This window comes from Thermobia domestica, chromosome 11 (assembly GCF_964235325.1).
Source record: "Thermobia domestica chromosome 11, izTheDome1.hap1.1, whole genome shotgun sequence".
Lineage (NCBI taxonomy): Eukaryota > Metazoa > Arthropoda > Insecta > Zygentoma > Lepismatidae > Thermobia > Thermobia domestica.
In genome coordinates, this window is record NC_137464.1 from 170,401,972 (window position 1) to 170,425,362 (window position 23,391).

General features: G+C 39.0%; 1 protein-coding gene across 1 annotated transcript; it reads left to right on the top strand.

The window, feature by feature from the left end:
• The first annotated feature begins 17,810 nt into the window (after nt 1–17,810).
• Nucleotides 17,811–18,224, top strand: LOC145665354 (histone-lysine N-methyltransferase SETMAR-like). Its single transcript, XM_081732651.1, has one exon. The coding sequence runs from the start codon at nt 17,811–17,813 to the stop codon at nt 18,222–18,224; it is 414 nt and encodes a 137-aa protein (XP_081588777.1).
• Nucleotides 18,225–23,391: the final 5,167 nt, after the last annotated feature.

The following is a 23,391-nucleotide window of genomic DNA, read 5'->3' on the forward strand; positions in this document are numbered from 1 at the left end:
CCTAAAATAGGTACTAAAAATAGGAAAATAGGCGCTAAAAATTAAAAATAGGCTCTAAAAATAATAGTATAAATTATTACATACCCCTTTTTATTAACATCTTTTGTTTTCAGTGAATCAGGTGATTCATTCAGTACACAACTTGCTCATTCGTAATTTTGGAAACAGTAAATTACCAACAGTTTCTCAAAGTTTTCGACTGTCAATCTCTCTCTTTTGTCTGTAAGGATCATCTTTGCTGCCGAAAACGATCTTTCCACTGAGACAGATGTTACAGGAGCATACTTAAATTTCGATACATTTTTCATTTCCACTTCGTCGGGGATGGTTTCATCCTCTCCCATCAAAACTTTCCCTATACGAGCCAACACAAGAAATCCCTCATTCTTCTTCACTACACTTTCCCACTTACACTGCACTTTTTCCCCAACTTTCCCCGTAGCACTTTGGATTTTCTTTTCGGCTTCGTTAACTACTGACACCTGTTCACTAAGTGGCTTTCCCGTAGCTTCCAACTTAGTGATCGTCGTAGGTAAGAATGAAAAATTTGACTTGATATATACAAGATCTCTTTTGAGAATGGGATCTTTGAAAAGTTCCTTCAAAACTGAAACACTTGCAATGTTTTCCACACCAGGAAGTTCGCCAACAACACCAGCAATAGCGTCCAAGTTCTCTGCGTAATACAAAGCTGCTTCAAGCCATGTTCCCCAGCGCGTTAGGACAGGTTGTGGAGGAAGAGAAATGCCAGGCAGTTTTTCTTTAAAGACAGCGATTCTCGATGGGGCTTTGCAAAAAGTTTTTTTCATGTTAGAAATGAGGGCATTGACTTGAGGAAATTCGTTCCTGATTGTTTCAGAAATTCTATGAAAAGCATGTGCTACACAGGTAACATGGATGAGGTTGGGGTAGAAAGGTTTTAGGTTCTTAAACGCAGCAATCATGTAAGAAGCTGCATCTGTGCAAAGAAGAAGAATTTTAGAATCATCCACACCACTAGGATACAGAAGTTGCAAACTTTTGTTCACGGTGTAAGCAATTGTCTGGGCACTCACTTTCTTAATTTCCTTGCTACTTAACAAGTGAGGAGTTGAAGGTCCATCTTCATCAAGTTTTCCTACAACAACATTCACTATGTATCTATTGCATGCATCAGTAGTCTCATCGACGCCTACCCAAATGCTGGAATCGCCAATATCCTTTCTGATTGTATCAAGTGTATTGTTGTATTCAGAATCCAAACACGTTTTCCTGAGTGTTGACTCACACGGTATCGATTGCTGGCACCACTTCTGTAAAAACTGTCGGAATGTTTCATTTTGAAGTGTGTTCCATGGGATGTTGGCAGCGACAAGGGCTCTAGCAAGATCCGCATTAAATGTGTTCGCAGTTCCAGATTCAGATCCAGATCCAGAAGGCTGAGTTAACTGTGTCTGTTTCTGTTGTTTCTTCGCTTTAGATTTGGCAAGATGTCCAGCACCATCAATGTGTTGCTTTAAGTGGCACTTCTTTTCCTGAGAAACCTTAAAAAAAAAAAAAAAAAAACGCTTAGAAATATATTTTCAAATGCTTCTTACAAAACTAGTGAAGATGGTGGCGTTTTAACTTTAATTTCGGTTTCAAATTCTCTAATTTTCTTCGTGTACATTGCGACTAGTATTTTCAAACGGGTCAGTTCGGGTCAGCTTATTGTTGGACACCCTCAGTAACGGGTCGGGTCAGGTCAGCCTAACTCGGGTCACGAGTCTGGTATCGTTAGACCAACTCAGTTCACCAGTCGGGTCGGGTCAAACTATCTCGGGTGACCCGACTCGACCGGTGAACTGAGTTGGTCTAACGCTACCCGACCCGTGACCCGAGTTAGGCTGACCTGACCCGACCCGTTACTCGAGGGTGTCCAACCAAAAGTCGACCCGAACTGACCCGATTGAGAGCACTAATTGCGACAACTACCATCACTGTTTGCTTGCCTTTCTGGTCGTAATGTGCTTTTTTTTTTTTTTTTAATCGGTGAACGTTACATTATTGATTTAAAGTTGACAAAAAGGCAAACTTGTTGGTCTACCTCGTTAAAGACCAATATACCCCAGTCCCATTTCGAATCAGAACAGATCAAATAAAAGACTAATCGATGAGCATTTTACTTCAGAATAATCCCCAATTTACAGACAGAAGCAATAAAATTGTATATCAATATCTGAGAAATAATATTTAATTTTAAGCACTGTAACTAATTTAATTTTAAGCACTATATTTTATTTAATTTCGAATGCTGACACACTCCAACTTGGCAAAAATTAAAACATAATTTGGCAATATTTTGTTTGAGATTTGGATGCCAAAATAATTGCATGAAAAATTTCAAAATATCGTCCCTTTAAAATTTTCTTTAAAACTGTAATTTACAAAATTTTTAACTGATTTGAACCAAATTTTCCCCAAAATATGATTAAAATGTTTCAGTGTGAAAATCAGTGACCTGTCAAAAATTTAAAATAAGGGCCGTTTTAAAATTTCAAAAATTCAAAATTTTTGCAACTATCAACTGACAGAAACCAAAGTTAGAACGAAAATAAAGTATTAGCAATGCCTTAGTTGAGCGTGAACATCAGCATGATACAATAAATAAAATTGGCGTTTTTTAATTTTTTTTTTTTTTGGAAATTAGTTGTCTCTTGCGGCCCTGCGACAAAAGGTGTATGGATATTCTTCATCAGGAGAGAGAGAGAGAGAGAGCAATCGATTAGAATTCCTTTTTTTTTTTTTTTTTGGGCTTTGGGGAGAGAACATCAGAGACAAATTCTTCCTTTCTTAAGATCTGTCCTAAAATAAAATTATCCGCAATTGTAATTCTTGTTAGACGAGTGTCAGACTGTTCTTTTCTTGCCCCTGTGTGGAATTTATTTGTCTGTAACTATGGATGGAAATCAATAGCATCTTAAGACAATAGACAGTAGCACCTCGAGCAAAATTGATAAATAAAAAAACAAAGAGACAAACAAGTTTCTGCTTCGTAAAACAAGTTCTGAGACAATCTATGAACCTCAAACGCCGTTATTTAACTATTAACAGATCTTTTCTTTCTTTTTCGAGAAAAATAACAAAAAAAAAAAAAATGGCCTTTAAACATTTTTCCTATCTTTTATGCTTTTCAAGATATTGACATTTCTAGTTTTTCTTTCAAACTGAAATCCTCGTTTTTAGATATTTTCGGGATGAAAGGATATATCCAGTTTCCTTAACTTTTTAAAGATAATCAATATTGGCATTGCACATTTCTTCTTTCAAACTTTTGGAACTGTTGGCATTTAAAAAAAATTGAATCCCGCCTTTCTTAACTTCTTTCGTATTTTTTTTTTCTTTTGAAAAACGAGATAGCAAAAATATGTTTTCTTAAGCTCCTGAAACTGTCGAGTAATTGCTGGCATTAAACATTTTTCTCCGAAAAGAGGACCCCTTTTGGAGTTACTGACACAATATGTCAACTTTAACTTACATTGTTTTTAACCTTTACCGCTTTTTTTCGGGGGGGGGGGGAGTCCTTCGGAAAGAACCGAGAATGCCATGTCCGCTTTTCTCAAGATCCCCGAGAATCCCTAAAACTGTTGAATGTGTAAGTCTAGACACTTTCTTCCATTAGCACTTTCAAAACCATCGTTCATATATTTCATTTAAGCAGGCTGCTAGAAGTCTTTACATTTTAAAGATTTTCCTGTGTTACAGGATTATTTTTATGTTTTTTCTTAACTGATCTAAATTCCATGTAAATTAGATTTTCACGAGTTCAGCAGCTCAGTAACGTTGTCTCTTAAAATAGTTAACCTCCCATTGATAAAGGTTTTACTTTAGCTAGCTATACAGAAACAAGGAGGGGGGGGTGTACAATTGATTTAATTAAATTTATAAATTCTGTAAATAAAAATAGCTTTTCTTACCTGCTTGCTGCACAATGGACAAAAGATTATTCTTCCATCGTATGTTAGATCTGGAAATTCTTGCAACCACTGGCGAATCAAGGTACTTTTTGAAGACTTCTCCTTTGGCATTGTTGCGTATGATACAAAACTTCTTTTTAAGAATCCTCAAGATCTGTGACTGGGCTGTAAGCCGTTGAGTCCAATTGTTCATGCGTTGTAGAGACGATGTATCGTTCTTGAACTACGTGTTTAAGATAAATCACTGCACTGACCCGAAAATGATACATGGATGGATACTCCAGTCAACTGAACCGCGTCACTTCATGAATCGTTTCTGTTCGTGGACTTTGGTTTTTCCCAAATATTGAAAGCGAAGACCCGAAGAGATTCTTGCTTCAATAGAGCTGTGTGTTGATTTGTGAATGTGTGTGTGTAAACTATTGTCCAAATTCCAGAGAGCTGAACGGATCACAGAAGAGCTGAAGTGAGCCGCTACAGAAGAGAAAAGGTGGAATAGTTCCAAGAATGCAGAACGGCAGGGAGGGGAATATTGGTTACTGCGATATGCACTTAGCAATAGCTTTGGTTTTGCCCCTGGGGAAAGAGAGACAGACAGAAAGAGATAGAGATCTTTCAGTACAGTGTCTGCAGGATGCAAAGGGATGGTTTGTCTTTGTCTTTCACAAATGGGCTTGACCTTGAGCAGAAATAGCTCAACTTTTAGAAACAATTTTTTACATACAACCACCCTCTGCGTTTCACTTCTTCATACGAGTTAGACTAAAATTAGCCTCGACAAACACACTCACTCTGCCTTCAGATTTGTCAATTAAATTTCACTCAACACTAAAAAAAAAGTTTATTTAAAAAATACAGGAATTTTGTATTTTTTGCAGTTTTAGGCATTTTTAGGCCAAAACGGCCAAAATAGGCGCTAAACTCCATTTTAGGCATTTTTAGGGCACTTATAAAGTGTTTTAATAGGCTTAATTCCTCATGATTCGTAAAGATCCGAAGTATTTTTTACTTCCTATAAAGGGAACAAAATAGGCATTTGCCTTAAAATCCGAAGTCTAGTAATTACCAATGTATTCGTCATCTTTACCATAGAGATAGACCTACAGGCGTCCACTGTCATGAATCATTCACATCAGAGTAGTGCACGTGCTGCAAGGATTGCGTTGACCAACATAAATACGCGCACTTGATTCCAACATAAACCGTTGCAGAAGCAAAGTGTAATGGCGAAAGAAGAAAATTCGATCGACGATGCACGTACTAGATACTGCGCGAGAATCTGACGGTCTGGACCTACAAATGCCCAGGTTATCTAAATCCTAACTCCAACCCCTCCATGGCCGGTCCCAAACCTGTGTTGAGAAAGGAAGAGAAGTTGTTTCTGGGCATATGCATTATGGTGTCTGTAGTGCTGACAGGGGGGGATAGAACTTGGGAAGTTCATGGAAACACATTATTCTCGTATTTCCAGCTGGTAATGCTTTCTATCTATGGACTGCACGTTAAGGCTGGAGAACAACCTATTGGGGAATAAAGGTTTCGACCGGATATCTAAATAGTGACTAATCAGTGGTATTGTATCTGACAAAGAGACCCCTTGAGTGCGAGGTCGGAAGTGCAATCTCTAGTAAGGCTCTTTTGAAAGTGTAGTGTGAACAATGATGACAGGAAAAATAGCTGCTAATGACTCACCATGTGCAGCGGAGAGCGACAGAAAGTACCTGTTCGAGAGGTGCAGAGATCAACCTACTATGGGATGTATATATTACACTTTACAAAATGGACATCGTCGACATTCACGAAATGTTCAAAACAAATCATTAACTTGCATCATGAACACCGAATAAAAAATGATACACCGCAGTGATCACAAACGCTCACACCATCACGATCGAAGGCGAACTTCTTGGGAATTACAAACTATTCATGGCGTTCAGCTACGTATCAACTCTTAAAGAATGCATATAGAATCATATTGGTATAACGGGTGCATTATGTTCCATCAGTTCTCATCTCCTCGTTGAAAGCTCACATTCTGTCTCCGAAAAATGCAACTATGTCATACCCTTGGATTCGGGAGGTAAAACTACGTAGTACTTGAACACGCATGCAAGAGGGATAGTTGGTGTGCCCGGGGGGCGAATTCAATCCCTACAGGGAGGATAATGTGGCAGGTCCTCAATTAGCAATTTGGGCGTGTTCTTGATTTCGGAATGAGATACCGGAATACTAACGCATTTTCGTACTTCAATAGTACTACGAGGAAGGATTAAATAAAAGCCCTAAAAATGCAATCAAATGCCGAAAAGTTGGATAATTGCTTCGATATGTAGCAGTAATATGCCTTAAGTTGCACTTAATGACCGACAGGTGGCAGAGTGTTGGTGAGAGAACGTTGAAAGCGACGGCGTAAGTACAAGATGACTGCCTCACTGTACACATGCACCATGTTAGAACAGCGTTCGAGAAACCGGTTTTTGAGCAGTGAAGGTATGAAACCAATTGAGATTCATCGCAGGATGACAGCAAAGTATGCTGGTTCGTATTTGTCTCTGTAGCAAGTATACGAGTGGTATAGGAAGTTTAAAAGTGGCATAAGATCTATGGAGGATGCTCCTCAACCGGGACAGGCTCACCGCCTAGTGACCGATGAAAACAATGCGTTAGGAGAACAGCTTGTAGAGGAAAGCATGCGTCTTACGCTGAAAGAAATGGCTATAATCATCAATATTAGCTTTGATTCAGGTCAACACATTGTGAATAATGCTCTGCATTTTAATATGGTGTCTGCAAGATGGGCCCCTCTTCCGTTGACTGCTGAATTGAAAGATCGGCGCGTCGACGTCTGTAAAGAACTTCGTTTCAACGCCAAAGGTGATGCATTTCTGGACAGGATTGTTACAGGCGTGAGACGTGGGTTCACTATCATCAACCAGAAACCAAAAAAGCGAGCAAAGGAATGGGGGCATAGCTCTTCACCGAAACCAAATAATAATAATAATAATAATTTCACACTCAACCATCAGCAGGAAAGGTCATACTCACTCTTCTGGGATGGAAAGGGAATAATTTTGGAACAGTATATGGAAAAAGGAGTGACAGTAACCAGTGCCTCGTATTAAAAAAACTGCTACAATGTCGACCAAAATGGTTCTTCCAACATGGTATCCATGCACTTCCGAAGCGCTGGAATACTTGCATCAACGTCAAAGGGACTACATTGAAAAATAAGAAGCAACATTTCCTTTTCATTGTTAAATTCTAAAATGTAATGCACTTTTAAGATTTTCATATGATCATCCCTAGTAATAAGTAAAAGAGAAAGTGGAATCAATACTTAGTTCCATGTTTTTAAGCGTTTATTGGGTGCAGGATCCAGAACTTTACCAATGGACCCGCCGCTTCTAAATGATCACTGTTTTTAAAGAGAGACAGTCTACATCACCCATTGGGTCTGGTAATGTATAATGTAGCTCTACCGTAATTAGAAGTTACGAATTATTTGAACGGCCCTGGGAGAGTATGATGGTCCTTCCCAAATGGTGACCTACACATACCATTGGGTTCGGAAGTACCTTAGTCACATCATTTTGCCATTGAACGATAGAGGTTGGAAGAGCCAGGAATGAACAAAAGCACCTCTCTAGGTATGTCTAGGGATCCCGGATTGGATTGGACTCTGCTGGGCTGTGCTCAAATCGTGGGATGCGGTAGCTGGTGCAGTCACTGACAGAAGGTGAAATTGCCTTATAACGCCCGGGTATTATGCTTACAGAGCAAGAAAGGACTTGACTCGCTAGCACGACAGCCTGGACAAGTAGGATAATTGATAAGCACTCAGGACTTCGGTTTGATCTACAGTGGACGTATTCCATTCCCTGGAGATTCTGGAGTGACACGTTTAAAATGTACTAAGGTCAACGAACAGACCTTGAAGATACACATCGTACATGAAGACAATTGAGTCCAAATACAGAGGAACTACGAACTGGATTTTTGATAGTTCCAGTCTATATAATACGCCGCCCGTCCACGCCATGATACGCCAGAAGAGAGTCATAAGAGTACATCTTGGTTCACAGGAAATCACCGACAAATAGATCTTCATCATTAAGGAGTTCTTGATTACCCAAAATGACTCCGTGTATATGAAACATTGTCCTAGGAAGCCACTGTGATCATTCTCATAGTGTATCCCGCTACGGAGAGACGTGGCAAGAGGTCACATATCACGGAATCAGAAAGCTCCACTTCTGCGAAACTGGAGTGAAAATACGTGTTGTGAGCTACAAGTCTGATACTCTGACATCTGTTCTTCAACCTACCAGTCCTACCCTCTTTGTCAGTATCGAGTGAGTCTTCGACATTAATTACTGGCCTACGAATCTGTGTGACTGCAAGTTTCGGACTTTTTGAATAACTTGTCGCTTATACACCTGTCAATGGACAATAAATATGTGCAGAACACACTCATACTCGCGCATAACACTTACCGATATGTACAGACAGTCAGCGCGTTGCATCAATTCGACAAGCGTAAATTCTCACTTACTAACAAGTTTCTGATATTAATAAAATTTATATATGAAGTAAGCAGTAGCGAAGCGTACTATGAGGCTCTGAGGCCGGGCCTACCCTGTTTTCTACCGTATATTTTCTTTATCTTTGGTTTCTTATAAAATAAAGTAAATACTTCAACATCTCGTGTTTTTTTTTTTTCGGTAACAAAATAGTAGGTTGGAAACACTTTGAATCCCTTCCGTCTGAGCCTCACCAGCTCTACGGACAGGTTTACGGGCTTTGCTGCTCATGAAGCGAAGCTATTATCGCTGGGGGTTGCACGCATTGTTGGGAAGGTGAGAATGCTCGCCTCTGGGAGTTTAGTTTTAGCTGTGAAGGCCTTCAATGCTAATATGTTATGCAGAATAAGAAGTTTCTGTTAGAATTATGTATTTCTATTAGTGATAACTTGTTTAATTTAGGCATATACTCTTAGGAGTTATTCACCGTTGCTGTATTTTTCCCACATGGTGCCTGGTTAATAACACTGGTATACAAATTTTGATTAAGGTCGTGCTTATGTTGGTTTTTCGTCGGTCTCTTAATGATTTGCACCCGCTGAACATGAGTATGGTAGTTATTTTCCTGTAATGTCAACATTTGTGATGATACAAGCATATCTGATTTTATTGAAACAGTAACATATTATACAATTGTATCTTATGAGAACATTGAACTACAAGCGTAACACAAACACTGTAGTCGTGCTTCTGTTGATTTTTCATTGGTTTCTTAATTATTTGCATCAGCTAAACACGAATATAGCAGTTATTTTCCCGTAATGTCAAAATTTGTAATTATATAAGCACATTAGATTTTACTGAAACAGTAACATATTATACAATTGTATCTAATAGGAATATTGAGCTACAAACATAACACACACATTTTGGACATCGATTTTCTGGGTAACAAAAATCTACATAACAATACATGAATACCAAAATATGTGAATATTACATTTTTATAAAAAATATACAAAAGTACTTGAGATTGGAGGAAAGTGTTCATCAAGTACTGGAATTCCGTAATTAAAAGTGAACGTTAGTGTTTCTTTTTCTTTTGTGGTAAACGTTCACTTCGTCACGGAATAACCCCCAAATATAATCACCCATCATTGCACAGTCCCACCTTCCTTGGTATCTGCTTTCCATTACCTCAATGTCCTTGTGCTCTTCGCTAACATCCCCTAAATTCCCCCTAAAGAAATCCGAGTGTGAATGAAGCATATGTAATTTTACAAACATTCTACATCCCAAAGCTCGATATTGATCAATGAGTGTCTTAATGTGGTGATCCAACGCCCCACTTCGGTTATGCACAAGACATCCCGTCAACAACTTATGAAAGGCCTCCCAAGCGTCTCTTTCCAACTCTGTCATTTTTTGTTTAAGTGTAGCACTATTAAGCATGACACGAATCTGAGGCCTTGTGAAAATGCCAGCCAGAACTTTTGCCTCTGATAAAGCTGGAAACATTTGGTTGATACATTGTGAGGCAGGTGAATTGCAATCCAGAGCTTTCACAAATTGTTTTGCCAATCCCAGCTTAATATTTAATGTTGGCAAGAGAATCTTCTCTGTAGGCACTAGGCCTACTGCTTCATTTATCACATTATGTGTTCCTGGAATAAGCTCCGTTCTTTCAGGCCACACGATTTGATCATAATGCTCGTTAGTTACCCGATTGTCCCACAGACATAGAAAGCAGGGATATTTAGTATAACCACTTTGAAAACCAAGAAGAAAACCAATAATTTTGAAATCCCCACACACGTCGCATTGATGTTCTTCATATTTAATTTTCTCCACCATCAGCTTCACACTTGAATAACTTTCCTTCATGTGGATGGAATGTGCGACAGGGATTGAAGGGTACTGGTTTCCGTTGTGCAAAATAATAGCCTTCAGACTAGTACTCGAACTGTCCATGAACCGTCGCCATTCCTTTGGTTCATATTGAAAGCCAATTGCCCTAAAAAGACCACCGATATCTGTACAGTAGCACAATGGATCCTCAACAGCAAAACAAACGGAAAAACGTTGATGTCTGCTTCTGTACTTAGATATTTTGCGGGAAGGAAGTATGAAGTTCCACTCATTGAGTCATGATGCTAGCAATTCGGACTTTTTTTTTTTTTTGGTAATTGTAGATCTCTAGTCAGATCATCTAGTTCTTTTTGGTTCAGTAAGTGAGGTTTCCAACTATCTTCCCTGACACACATTGACATTTAACTACACGCACGTACACTCAGATAGACTTATACGATAATATAAAATAACTGTGGAAAATGTGCAAGCAGCACTTTTCGACCATTTCGTTACTACCAGAACTGGCTACAGCTTAATTATTGCTTAGACTCTATTTGATCACTTTACAATTCTGCTATAAATCTTTAGAATCTATATTCTCTGTTTGCTACTCCGAACAATTATCTTTAATAGCAAATGCGCTACCACCTAACGCGTATCGAAATAAATGCGCGAAAATTGCTCTGCATAAACCAGTATAGGTAGAAAAATAAAACATGCTTATAGCACTGAAAATATTGACACTACATAAAAATAAGTGCTGGATTCGTGTTCAGGAGATCAAAATACATAAAAATTCATCAAGAAATAATAATAAGCAAAATTTTGTTTACCAGTGTAATAGCTTGTAGAAAATAAGTTTGATACATTAAACATATGTATAAATTTACCAAACGCTACGATCAGGATAAAATAATATTATTTGTGTGTAATTTTAGTTGTTTTCCATTTCATAGAATCAGTGGGGTAGTTAAGATTTTGTTTGGGGGTCTTGCTAACTTCATTTCTGGAAATGTGAAAATTCTATAATAGGCCTATGCAGTGGCGTATTTACGATTTTGTTTCGGGGGTGGCTTTGCTAACTTTCGGGGGGAATTTCCCTGAAAATGTGAAAATTATGCAAGATATTTCATATACTTTACTATAGTAAGTAAGATTTCGGGGGGGGGTTGCTTAAGCCCGGAAGCCCCCCCCCTAAATACGCCACTGGGCCTATGTATATAAAACAATAAAAAGTTGCGATAAAATTTCGGTGAGTGCTTACGCCCGAAACCCAGCCCCTGGGGATGCGGTGGCTCAGTGGTAGAGCGTTCACCTCTGGTGCTTGGGGTCCCAGGTTCGATCCCAGCCCCCGCCAAGTGAACTTTGTGGTGGACAAACACCGTGCTCGTAGGATTTCTCGGGGTTCTCCCGTTTCCTCCCACTTTCTTCATTTCACCATTTCACTCATCTCTCATCATCACCGTCTCCTTTAGCCTAACCGGCATATACGTGGAACGTAAAACTTAAAGATTTCATTTCATTTCATTTTCCGAAAGCCAGCCCCATAAATATGCCACTTCATAGAATACAATATTAAATATCTTACGTTGATTCAAATAAAGTTCCTTCTGAGCATTAACATTTCTAGTGAAGTCTTACAAGTGATGCATTAATTAACCGCAGTATTGAACTTACTTTAAAGCGAGAGTTGCAAGTAGCAAACGCTTATCCAAGAAATTTGACAACTAATTAAAGAATATGCTTTCTTTTTCTCTCCCTCGATTTTCAAATATGCAGGAAATGATAACAGTAAGTGAGAAGGGAATTCTCCTCAACCCCCTGAAAATCCCAGATAGAAGAAAAAATGAAATGAATTTTTTGAGTTTTACGTCCCACGGTTATGCCGGATAGGCTAAAGAAGACGGTGATTATGAGAAATGAAAGAAAATGGTGGAATGAAGAAAGTGGGAGGAAACGGGAGAACCCCGAGGAAACCACACACGGTGTTCGTCCACCACAAATTTCACTTGGCGGGAGCAGGATTTGAATCCCCAGACAGAAGAAAGTATGAACTGCACTTTAAAATATTTGTAGTGGAGCTAAATGGGAATATTCCAATCACACATATTGCGTGTTTTCCCCATGTAAATATTTGTTGAATAATAATAATAATAATAATAATAATAATAATAATAATAATAATAATAATAATAATAATAATAATAATAATAATAATAATAATAATAATAATAGATTACTTTCCGTGCACTTATATTTCATTCTTTCTTGTTAAATTATGTGTATACATGCACATAAATTCAACTCTAAACAATGTTAGAAATACAGCTAAGAAAGCTCTTTAAAATAAATAAGATTTGGTAGTTTTTAAAAAAAAACTCAATAAGGAATTAGAATTCTTACTGTAATTTTAAACATTTTGATACATTAAATGTTACTTGTACTATTAATTTGTCGGGCCTACCTTACTTGTGGGATTACGCTTCGCCACTGGAAGTAAGCAGTAGTATTAAACTTCTAAATTCTATTTTGAGATGCATCTATTTTGAAAACTATTTTGAAAGTCAGTTGAGAGGCATGAAATGTGTGCTATTTTTTTTTTTCATAATTGGTTTCGACAACATCTCTTAGGTTATTATAAAATTTCGACTTAATGTAAATTTGTAATTGTGCAAAGAGTTATGAAACTTATTGATATAAGGACTGTTGGTTTATCAAACCTTTTGTCTATCATTTCCATTAAAACTTTTAAACAAGTAAATGAAATGAAATCTGTGAGTTTTACGTCCCACGGTTATGCCGGTTAGGCTAAAGGAGACGGTGATGATGAGTAAAGAATGAAATGGTGGAATGAAGAAAGTGGGAGGAAACGGGAGAATCCGAGAAAACCCACGCACACGGTGTTTGTCCACCACAAAGTCCACTTGGCGGGGGCTGGGATCGAACCCGAGACCCCAAGCACCAGAGGTGAACGCTCTACCATTGAGCCACCCATCTTTTAAACAAGTTCTAATGCTTCTACATTGTTCATGCTATAAACAGATGTTGGTAACTGTTGTTATACTATGACCATGTAAGGTATATGTCCCTTGTCTACCCTTTCAAAAGCGTTAAAAATAATAAGTCGGATTTTAGCAACGGTTTTCTTTAATATATATATTTTTTACACCAAAAAGTTATGACAAATTTGTCGCAGATGTTTCACTTATTATAGTATGAGATTAGCTGTAACAATTGATTTTCTTCATTCCTTTCTTTCTTTCTTCATTTTTGAACTGAATAATATTCTAAATATCTCTGAAAGAGTAATTCGCTTCATTACTTCTCAAAATAGTATTCAAAGATATAATGCAGGAAACTCTTTTCATTTATGAACACTCCATAGCAATACCAGTTTCTTTTTATCTTTTTTTATTCTCTTCTGTAGATCCTAGTAGTACTTCGAAATATATTCTTTTCCAAAAATACAGTTCCCTTTCTTCACTACTACGTATATGGGCAGTCACATGTGTTTACAGTTAATGATGTATCACAAAACATACCGTCAATACATTAAATTAACACATTGAATCAACAGAAAACAGAGTTTCTTTACAAGTTGTGTACAATAAAAACAGAATGCAGTAGAAACATATACAATATGGAATATCTCCACATGTGGTAGACCATATATATTCACGAAGAAAGTTCAAACTATTTCATTGTAAACATATTTTACTGTTTTTTTTCCTTCTAAATTTCAATGTGAGAAAACTGGTAACTCCAACTCCTTCGCAGTTAGACACTTCTGTCGTTCATTCTATAATACTTTCGTTTCCTTTTGCTTTCAAATAGTCTTCAGAATATTCCAAATTGTTGTCCAAAGGGCATTTTTTAAAATATGTGATGACAAGTCACGTTTAATATGCCAAAAGTAAAGTGTTTCCAATATTATTTTTTTCTGTTCCCTTAAAGAAAATTTGTGCCAAGGCACGGCAGCTACAAGGACAATTTTATTTTCTCTTCTTTGCCAAAACAGTGTAGTGCGTTTCGAAGTATCCAAGGACGAACAGGGTATATTAGAAACATTAACAGTGACAGCACAAAGATATTAACAGCTGAATACTCAACCCTGTTGTAAGGGCTTCAACAGTTCTTTGAAGAGCCTCTTAAAGTTCATAGATTTCCTAGTCTGCCGTCGAGCAACAGAGTAGTCTCCGCCACCACAGTCTTTTCTTCTGCTTATTCGTTCCGGTTTCAGAAGATTCGAATATGATGCCATCGAACTCTGATTCTGAGATGTCACTTAACGAATCAGCCTCTGAGACATCGCTTTTGTAATCATCAGATGCTAGATTTCCTAGTCTTCCTGTGAAGCAACAGAGTAGTCTCCGCCACCACGGTCTTTTCTTCTGCTTATTCGTTTCGGTTTCAGAAGATTCGAATATGATGCCATCGAACTCTGATTTTGGAATGTCACTTAAGGAATCAATCTCTGAGACATCACTTTTGTAATCATCAGATGCTATTGTGGTAAGCGAATTTGTTTCATGTATTATGTTCTCAGGCAAGTTATTAACGAAATTTAGTTCTTCATCGGCACATAGTAACGTGGCCCGGTCGCTATCATTATCTTCGCTGCATTCCCAGGAAGCATCTGCTGGAAGATAAGCGATAGAAGGCTCTTCATCCTTCACAAAACTGCGCACATCAGTGCGAATGCTGACATATGGAAGAATACATTTTAAACACATCTCGTTAACTGAGAACCAGGTGACAGAGTAAGCTCGTAATGTATAAATAAAAACTCGTGTAACCACTTCCTCATCGTATTTGTAGGTGTAAATTCTATTGCCACTGGAGTCGATGCTTTGGTACTCTGTGCAACGACGGTCACAACTAATGGTGTTTCTCGGATTATCAATAAACGGAAATCTTATTTCTTTTGAAAAGAGAGCAAGAAAAGAATTCTTAAAGTCATCAACCATTTTAAAAATCGGACCTTTACTATTTTACGTGTGACTTGTATACTTCTTTCGCCGCACTGAATTTTCCAGTTCTTAGTAACGACAACAGTGAACACAAGAATCGAAAATTTAGTTTTATCAACAATGACTTGCGATATTTCGTATTATGTATAATATTAACAAGAACAGGAAAAAATAAAAATCAAACATTTTTGATAATTTTTGGTATAGATATCTAGAACAGTTAAGCGCAAAATTGTTGAACTTGATGCAGGTATGATAAAGTTCTTCTCGGGCAATCAGCCAGGTGAAAACTGGTGGATAGGCCAACGTTTCGAGAGCTGTCATCGTTCTCATCATCAGGGCAATTATGTAGAGATCAGCGGATATAAGTAATATATACTCTGGGCTGGCGAGAAGCTGGTTCCTGATTGGCTGAAAATGCTGGTTCCTGATTGGCTGGTTCAATCTGAAAACTGGAGCTGTGATTGGCTGGCTATGTTCCGTAGTCCGTGGTACTGATTGGCTGAGGGTTATCTGGATGTTTGTGTGTCGTTTTCTTTGCTGTGGTACTGATGACCGGGTTCCATATAGGACTGAGTTGAAATCCAGTGTCTCTATTAACGTTGTTCGGTTCATGAACTATGGCAAGAGATTCGGCTACTATCCTGGTCCAGTAATTGGTGCTCTTGGTAATGATGAATGTGTCCTTAAATAAAACTTTATGGCCTTCTGTTAAACTGTGTTCAGCTAAACCTGATTTTTCTGGATGGAATAATCTAATGTAATTTTCATGTTCTCTGCAACGTTGTTCAATGGTGCGTCCTGTTTGTCCTATACAAGCCTTTCCGTATTCACAGGGTATACGATACACGCCCGGTGTCTTTAAGCCCAAGTCATCTTTGATCGGGCGAAGTAGGTTTCTGATTTTTGGTGGCGGCTTGTGTATGGTCTTAATGTTGTGTTTTTTCAGAATCCGGGAGATCTTTCCAGAAAGTTGTCCAGTGTATGGTAAAACTGCTATACTCAATGGTTCTTCAGTTTTTTCTTTGGATTTTCTCTGTTCAGGACCTTTTCTGAACAACGTTAATAGAGACACTGGATTTCAACTCAGCCCTCTGTGGAACCCGGTCATCAGTACCACAGCAAAGAAAACGACACACAAACATCCAGATAACCCTCAGCCAATCAGTACCACGGACTACGGAACATAGCCAGCCAATCACAGCTCCAGTTTTCAGATTGAACCAGCCAATCAGGAACCAGCATTTTCAGCCAATCAGGAACCAGCATTCTCGCCAGCCCAGAGTATATATTACTTATATCCGCTGATCTCTACATAATTGCCCTGATGATGAGAACGATGACAGCTCTCGAAACGTTGGCCTATCCACCAGTTTTCACCTGGCTGATTGCCCGAGAAGAACTTTATCATATACGCCGCCAGGAAAGCTTCAAATCTTACTTGATGCAGGTAGTATATCTTTGTATGTGAATTCTCTTTCCGAAAGCAAGTTTTATATATGCTTGGATTGATGATTAGCGTTCCTTTCACCAATGAGGCTCTATGAAGCGTGCATCACTGTTAGAAGTATATCAATGTTAGGATTATTTGTGTCACTATTAGCAATATGTGTATCACAGTTAAGAATACTTGTGTTACCATTAGGGTATGTGTATCACTGTTAGAGGTATGTGCGTTATATTAAAAGTGTGTATCATTGTTAGGAGTATGTGCGTCACTGTTGGAGTATGTGTATCATTATTAGAGTATGTGTATCACTGTTAGGAGTATATGCGTCACTGTTAGAATATATGTATTACTGTTAGACTGTGTATCACTTAAGAATAGGTGTGTCACTCTTAGTAGTATATGTATTACTGTTAGGAATATATGTGTCACTGTTAGAGTATGTGTATCACTGTTAGGAGTATGTGCGTCACTGTTAGAGGATGTGTATCACTGTTAAGAGTATATGCGTCACTGTTAGAATATGTGTATTACTGTTAAGAGTATATGCGTCACTGTTAGAATATGTGTATTACTGTTAGAAATATGTGCGTCGCTGTTAGCAGTATTTACATCACTGTCAGGAGTATGTGTATCACTTTAAAAGTGTTTCATCATTAAGCGAAAACAAACAACAGATATAATCTGCTACTTGACAATGTACTGTTTCATATAGTATATAAGTAACTAATATCTGGTGCAGTAAAAAGTAATCCATTATTTGGCCAATAGATCGCTTCAGTGATCTGTATCTCGCGTTGTATAAGTCCCCCAGCCCCCGCCAAGTGAACTTTGTGGTGGACAAACACCGTGCTCGTGGGTTTTCTCGGGGTTCTCCCGTTTCCTCCCACTTTCTTCATTCCACCATTTTACTCATCTCTCATAATCACCGTCTCCTTTAGCCTAACCGGCATAATCGTGGGACGTAAAACTCAAAGATTTCATTTCATTTCATTTTTTGTATAAGTCCGATCAGGTTCAACGTACTACAAGCACTGTTCAGATAGTTGTGATGAGTTGACTCAGTATTGTGAGAGCGCGACTCAAAATGGGCATTAGCAAAGAGAAAATACGCTATATTTTACAGTTTTTCTTCGATAAAGGCGAAATCACAAGTCAGGCGGCTGCAAATGTGAATAGTGTTTATGGTCCTGATACTGTAACAGCCAATCACGCGCAATTTTGGTTTCGCCGATTACGTTCCAGTAATTTTGACGTCAAAGATGCACCACGCACTGGAAGGCCAAGTGTCGAAAATGCCGATAATATCATGAACATTGTCGCGTCCGACCGTCACGTAAGCACTGTGTCGATTGCCCAAGAGCTAAACATTGCACAAAAAACCGTGTGGAACAATTTGCATAAGTCTGGATACAAAAAGAAGCTTGATATGTGGGTGCCACACGAGTTAACGCAAAAAACCTCATGGGCCGAAATCGCAACAAAATCGACCCATTTCTAAAGTGGTTGGTGACTGGCGATGAAAAGTGGATCACTTACGACAACGTCACGCGAAAACGTTCGTGGTCGAAGCGCGGTGAGCCGGCGCAAACGGTGCCCAAACCAGGATTGACGGCCAGGCAGGTTTTGCTGTGTGTTTAGTGGGATTAGCAGGGAATTATCTACTATCAGCTGCTCCCCTACGGCCAAACCCTTAACTCGGAACTGTACTGTCAACAATTAGACCGTCTGAAGACAGTAATCGACCAGAAGCGGCCAGCTTTGGCCAATAGGAGAGGCATTGTGTTCCACCAGGACAACGCCAGGCCACTGACATCGGTAGTGACTCGCCAGAAGCTCCGAGAGCTTGGTTGGGAGGTTCTTATTCATCCACCTTATAGTCCGGACCTGGTACCGAGTGATTACCATCTGTTCCTCTCCATGGCGAGCATGTTTGCTGGTGAAAAAGTCGCTTCAAGAGAGGCTTGTGAATATCGACTGTCTCAATTTTTTGCCGCTAGGGACAAGGGTTTCTATGAGAGAGACATCATGATATTACCTTCCAAATGGCAACACGTTATCGAACAAAACGGCGCGTATGTGACCTAAATCGGATCATTCTAACTATGGTAAGTCAAGCCTTCAATGTCATGCCAAAATAATGGACTACTTTTTACTACACCAGATATGTTCCAACAGAATAACTATTTCTGTGGCCTACCGGAGGTTAAACGCCGCATTCACAAAAGTTCTCCATTGTCATCTCTCCGTAGCCAACTGAATCCGCTAACTTTGTATTTCTATTTCTGCGAGACTCATCTTTATTTTGTCCTCCTATCTGCGCCTAGGTCTTTATGTTTGTATTTTGCCGATTGGATTCCTAGTTATAATTTTGAAAACATCTATTATTTATTCCATCCTGATTACATGACCTGCCCTCCTGAACTTTCTTGACTTAATGTCCATTCAATATTGGGGAAACCGTTTCTCGTGATGAAGTTTCTGGCCTGAACTGTGCCGTTCCTTGTTATGAACTTTTAGTATTTCTGTCACTTTTAAGTTAGAATTTTCACCTTTATATTTTATTTTCGAATACTTTCAGTTTGTGTTGTGTCCTGAAAGTAAGCGACCATGTTTCGTAACCATACAGTACATCAAACATAATTATACGTAGTTTGATATATTTTAAACTTTAAATTATTCGACAGAATTCGTGAAAACAAAGAATTTGAACTGAATAATAATCCTAATTCCTTCTTCCTTTGAGATTAATTTTTTCGTGGATGAAGTTTTGGTCTCAATGTTGGTCCTACATAAATATCCACTTTGTTGAAAGTATTGTTTGATATTTTAAAGTATTCATAACTTTACCGGTATTAAGTATTAAGTATTTACGGTCACACCGAATTTCCATGTAATATTTTCCTCTGGATGTTTAAGTAAAAAATGAAGTAGGCGAGGATGATAAAGGATTTAGTATTCTTCGGGATGAGTTTGAAAAAGTTATATTTGAGATTAAGAATGGAAAGGCAACCAGGACAGGTAATATACCAATTGAATTCACTAAGAATATGGGAGACAAGGGCACGAAAGAATTGTTTCGACTGTGCAATCCCAGGAGCGTGGCCAAAAGACTTCCTAAAGATGATCATGATACCGATGGCTAAGAAATCGAACCCAAATAGATGTGAAGATTATAGAACTATTAGTCTCATATCTCACAAGGGAACCTTCCGAAAATGATAGTTGCAGTGAAAGATGTGGCCTATGCCAATTGAAAGAGCTGTAACAGAGATGAGCATTCCCAAAAAATAAGCTGCCCATAGCAATAGGTTCAAGAAATATAAGGGGTGGAAGTTTGGGAAACAGCAAGTTTGGACAAGGGAGAAAAGTGCAAATTCCGCCAAAAAGGGGGGCACGGCAAAATACAATGCTGACAAGTGATGTATAGAAAGAGACTTGCCACAATAGGGAACAAATGAAGGCCACCAGTGGGGTTAACCGTGTTGCCAACTGCAATGAAAAGTATATGTTTTGCAAAGAACACTATATGAAGTGAGTGCAATATTCAGTGTCAACCTGTCATGTAGAACATAAGATATGGCCGGGCTGTGCATATTAGAATGAACAAAACAAGAAGCACCGACTATGCAGGAAACCGACGTCCCTAGAGTCGAAAAGAAAAACGAGTTCCAAAGTTGGTAACATTGGCCATGAACATCCAGACAAGTCTAATATAGTTAGGCCACTCGCTTCACAAAAAGAAAATTCCGGCAACAGGCATCACTCGGAATGCATCAATGCTAGAGTGATTGAGGCAATGTCAAGTCGGGGAACATGAAATGGTTGGGTTGAGCCAAAAACCGATAATAGAAGTAGTGAGCATTATGTCATGGTTGGGTCGTATGTGGGAATATACAGGTTGTCCCACCAAACTTTGTGACCTGGAAGATTTGCGAAACGAACAAAAGTGTGACGGATCCAGTTGTGCAGGAATGTATCAATGTCAGGGGGTGATAAAAGTCTGTGAGAGGCAAGTGCCCCCAGGATCCCCATAATAGGGCCCCAGGAGCCAACTTCAAACTTTCAAATGGCAACAGGGACCGAGTGGTAACTCCCTTGATATATCATGGAATGTGCAACAACACCTATAGGAAACATTTGTTATATGAAACATGTTTTTCAAAATAGCCGATACAAATATATGTTGTGTCTTAACATGGCATCGAACATTGTGATCTCAAATTGCTGGGAAGCGAAAAGAAATGTTGCAAATCCAGTTGCACAGGAATGTACTCATGTCGAGGGCCAAGAAAACTTTGTAAGAAGCAAGTCCCCCAGGGCCCCCATTATAAGGCTCGAGGGGTCAACCGCAACATTTCAAATGGGAACAGGGGGCGGATGATATTTCTCTGGATAGATACAACACCGCCTATAAGAAACATTTGTTTTATGAAGCACGGGTTTCAAAATGGCCGCCAAAAATGCGCGTTGTTCTTGTCACCGAGCAGATATTTTTGGTGGTCATTTTGAAATCCGATATAGTAAATATTTCTGATATGCGTTGTGGCATATTCCAAGATTTATCGAAAGAAATATAACTCGACCGATGGTGCTATTTGAAATTTTGAAGTTGGCCCCTGGGACCCTATGATGGGGACTTGGGGGCACTTGCGTCTCAAAGAAGTTTGTCGCCCGCTGACATGGGTACATTCCTGCACAACTGGATGTGTCACATTTTTTTCGCTTTGAAAGTATTTCAGTCGCAGAGTTAGGTGGGACACTCTGGATATATCTTATAGGCGGTGATAGTACTGCAGACAGCAACACACAGTAGATCAAGCCTTTGATTATGTTTGCTTTCTACAGGTGTGGATATGTGATAGAAAGACCGAAGGTTCCGACACCTCTAGAGTACTGTTTCGAGACATTCACAGGCGATCATTGTACCATGTGTGACGGATTGGCAGTATTCCGCTGTGCTCACTGCAAATGTATCTTCGGTTTGGACCATTGTCTCATCGAACAATTGCACGTACAATGTGGACGAGCATGTACAAATGATGCGGAGGCTAATGTCTGTTGCCGAAATTTTCTTTGTGTGAAGCGAGTGGCCTAACTATATTAGAATTGTCTGGATTTTCATGGCCAGTGCTGCCAACTTTGGAACTCGTTTTTTTTTCGACTTTTTTCGACGTCGGTTTCCTGCATAGTCGGTGCTTCTTATTTTGTTCATTCTAATATGCACAGCTCGTGATCAAATGTGGCGCATTATGGCCAACTCCGCCTTTCCCGTATTTTTCATACTTCTGTTTTTTCTATTCTCTTTTGTTAGATTGTACCACTGATTATACACTCATATCTTATGTTCTACATGACAGATTGACACTGAATATTGCACTCACTTCATATAGTGCTCTTTGCAAAACATGTACTTTTCATCGCAACTGGCAACACTGTTAACCCCACTGGTGGCCTTCATTTGTTCCCTATTGTGGCAAGTCTCTTTCTATACATTACTTGTCAGCATTGTATTTTGCCGTGTCCCCCTTTTTTGCGGAATTTGCACTTTCCCCCTCTTGTCCAACTTTGCTGTTTCCCGAACTTCCACCCCTTATATTTCTTGAACCTATTGCTATGGGCAGCTACTTTTTTGGGAATGACCATCTCTGTTACAGCTCTTTCAATTGGAATAGGGCACATCTTTCACTGCAACTATCATTTTCGGAAGGTTCCCTTGTCAGGCAGCTAAAACTCTGCTTCGAATTCTGAACAGAAGGTTGTATGGAAGAACAAATGAAAAAGTTGAGGAGGAACAATTCGGGTTCAGGAGAGGTAAGAGAGATCGCTGAAAAGTTTATAGAAAAAGGGAAAGAGATGTACATTGTATTTATTGATCTAGAAAAGGCTCTTGACCGCGTGAATTGGGAATTTTTGTTGGGATTTCTAAAGAAGATTAGGTTGGAATGGAAGCATCGAGATTCATAAGAAACTTATATATGAATCAACAAGAAAGTGTTAGGACAGGGGAGGAACTGATAGAGGAGATTGCAATTGTAAGAGAAGTTCGACAAGAATGCTGTCTCTCGCCCAGAGGTGTATAGGGCCACCGGGCTACCGGGGGGCGCCCGGTGCGCCTCCCAACGAATCGCCCCCAAGATGCAACAAATAAAGGAAAATTACGGACTGAATGGACCAAGAAGCTTTAAATCGTGAAACTCGATGTGGCATTGTGGAAAGAAAACAAAGCTATTAGAAGCAGATGCTGATGCCTGCAGAAAGGTCACATATCTATTTAGTGCCTCCAAACTTACAAGAGTATCAACTACTGACTGCCAACAGACTGAACACAGTAGGCATATTGAAATTAGCGATCCCACCTCATCTGCCACGAATACTACTGTCAGAGTGGAAAATGAACAGGAAAGCTCTAGTTTCATGAATGCTGAAATTACTGCTCCCACCACATCAAATGTCACTGTCAGAGTGGAAAATGAACAAGAAGGTTCCACTTCCATGAGTCTTGAAATTAGTGTACTTCCAACCTAAGGTACGATTGGTTGCTGTCAAATAAGAAAATGAACAGAAAAGTTCTAGTTCTAGTGATGCCGATTTCGAAATCAGAGAAAACATTGAATAGCGTAATGCCGCAGGGAACAGAACAACGAACTCTTTCATACATTCACAAG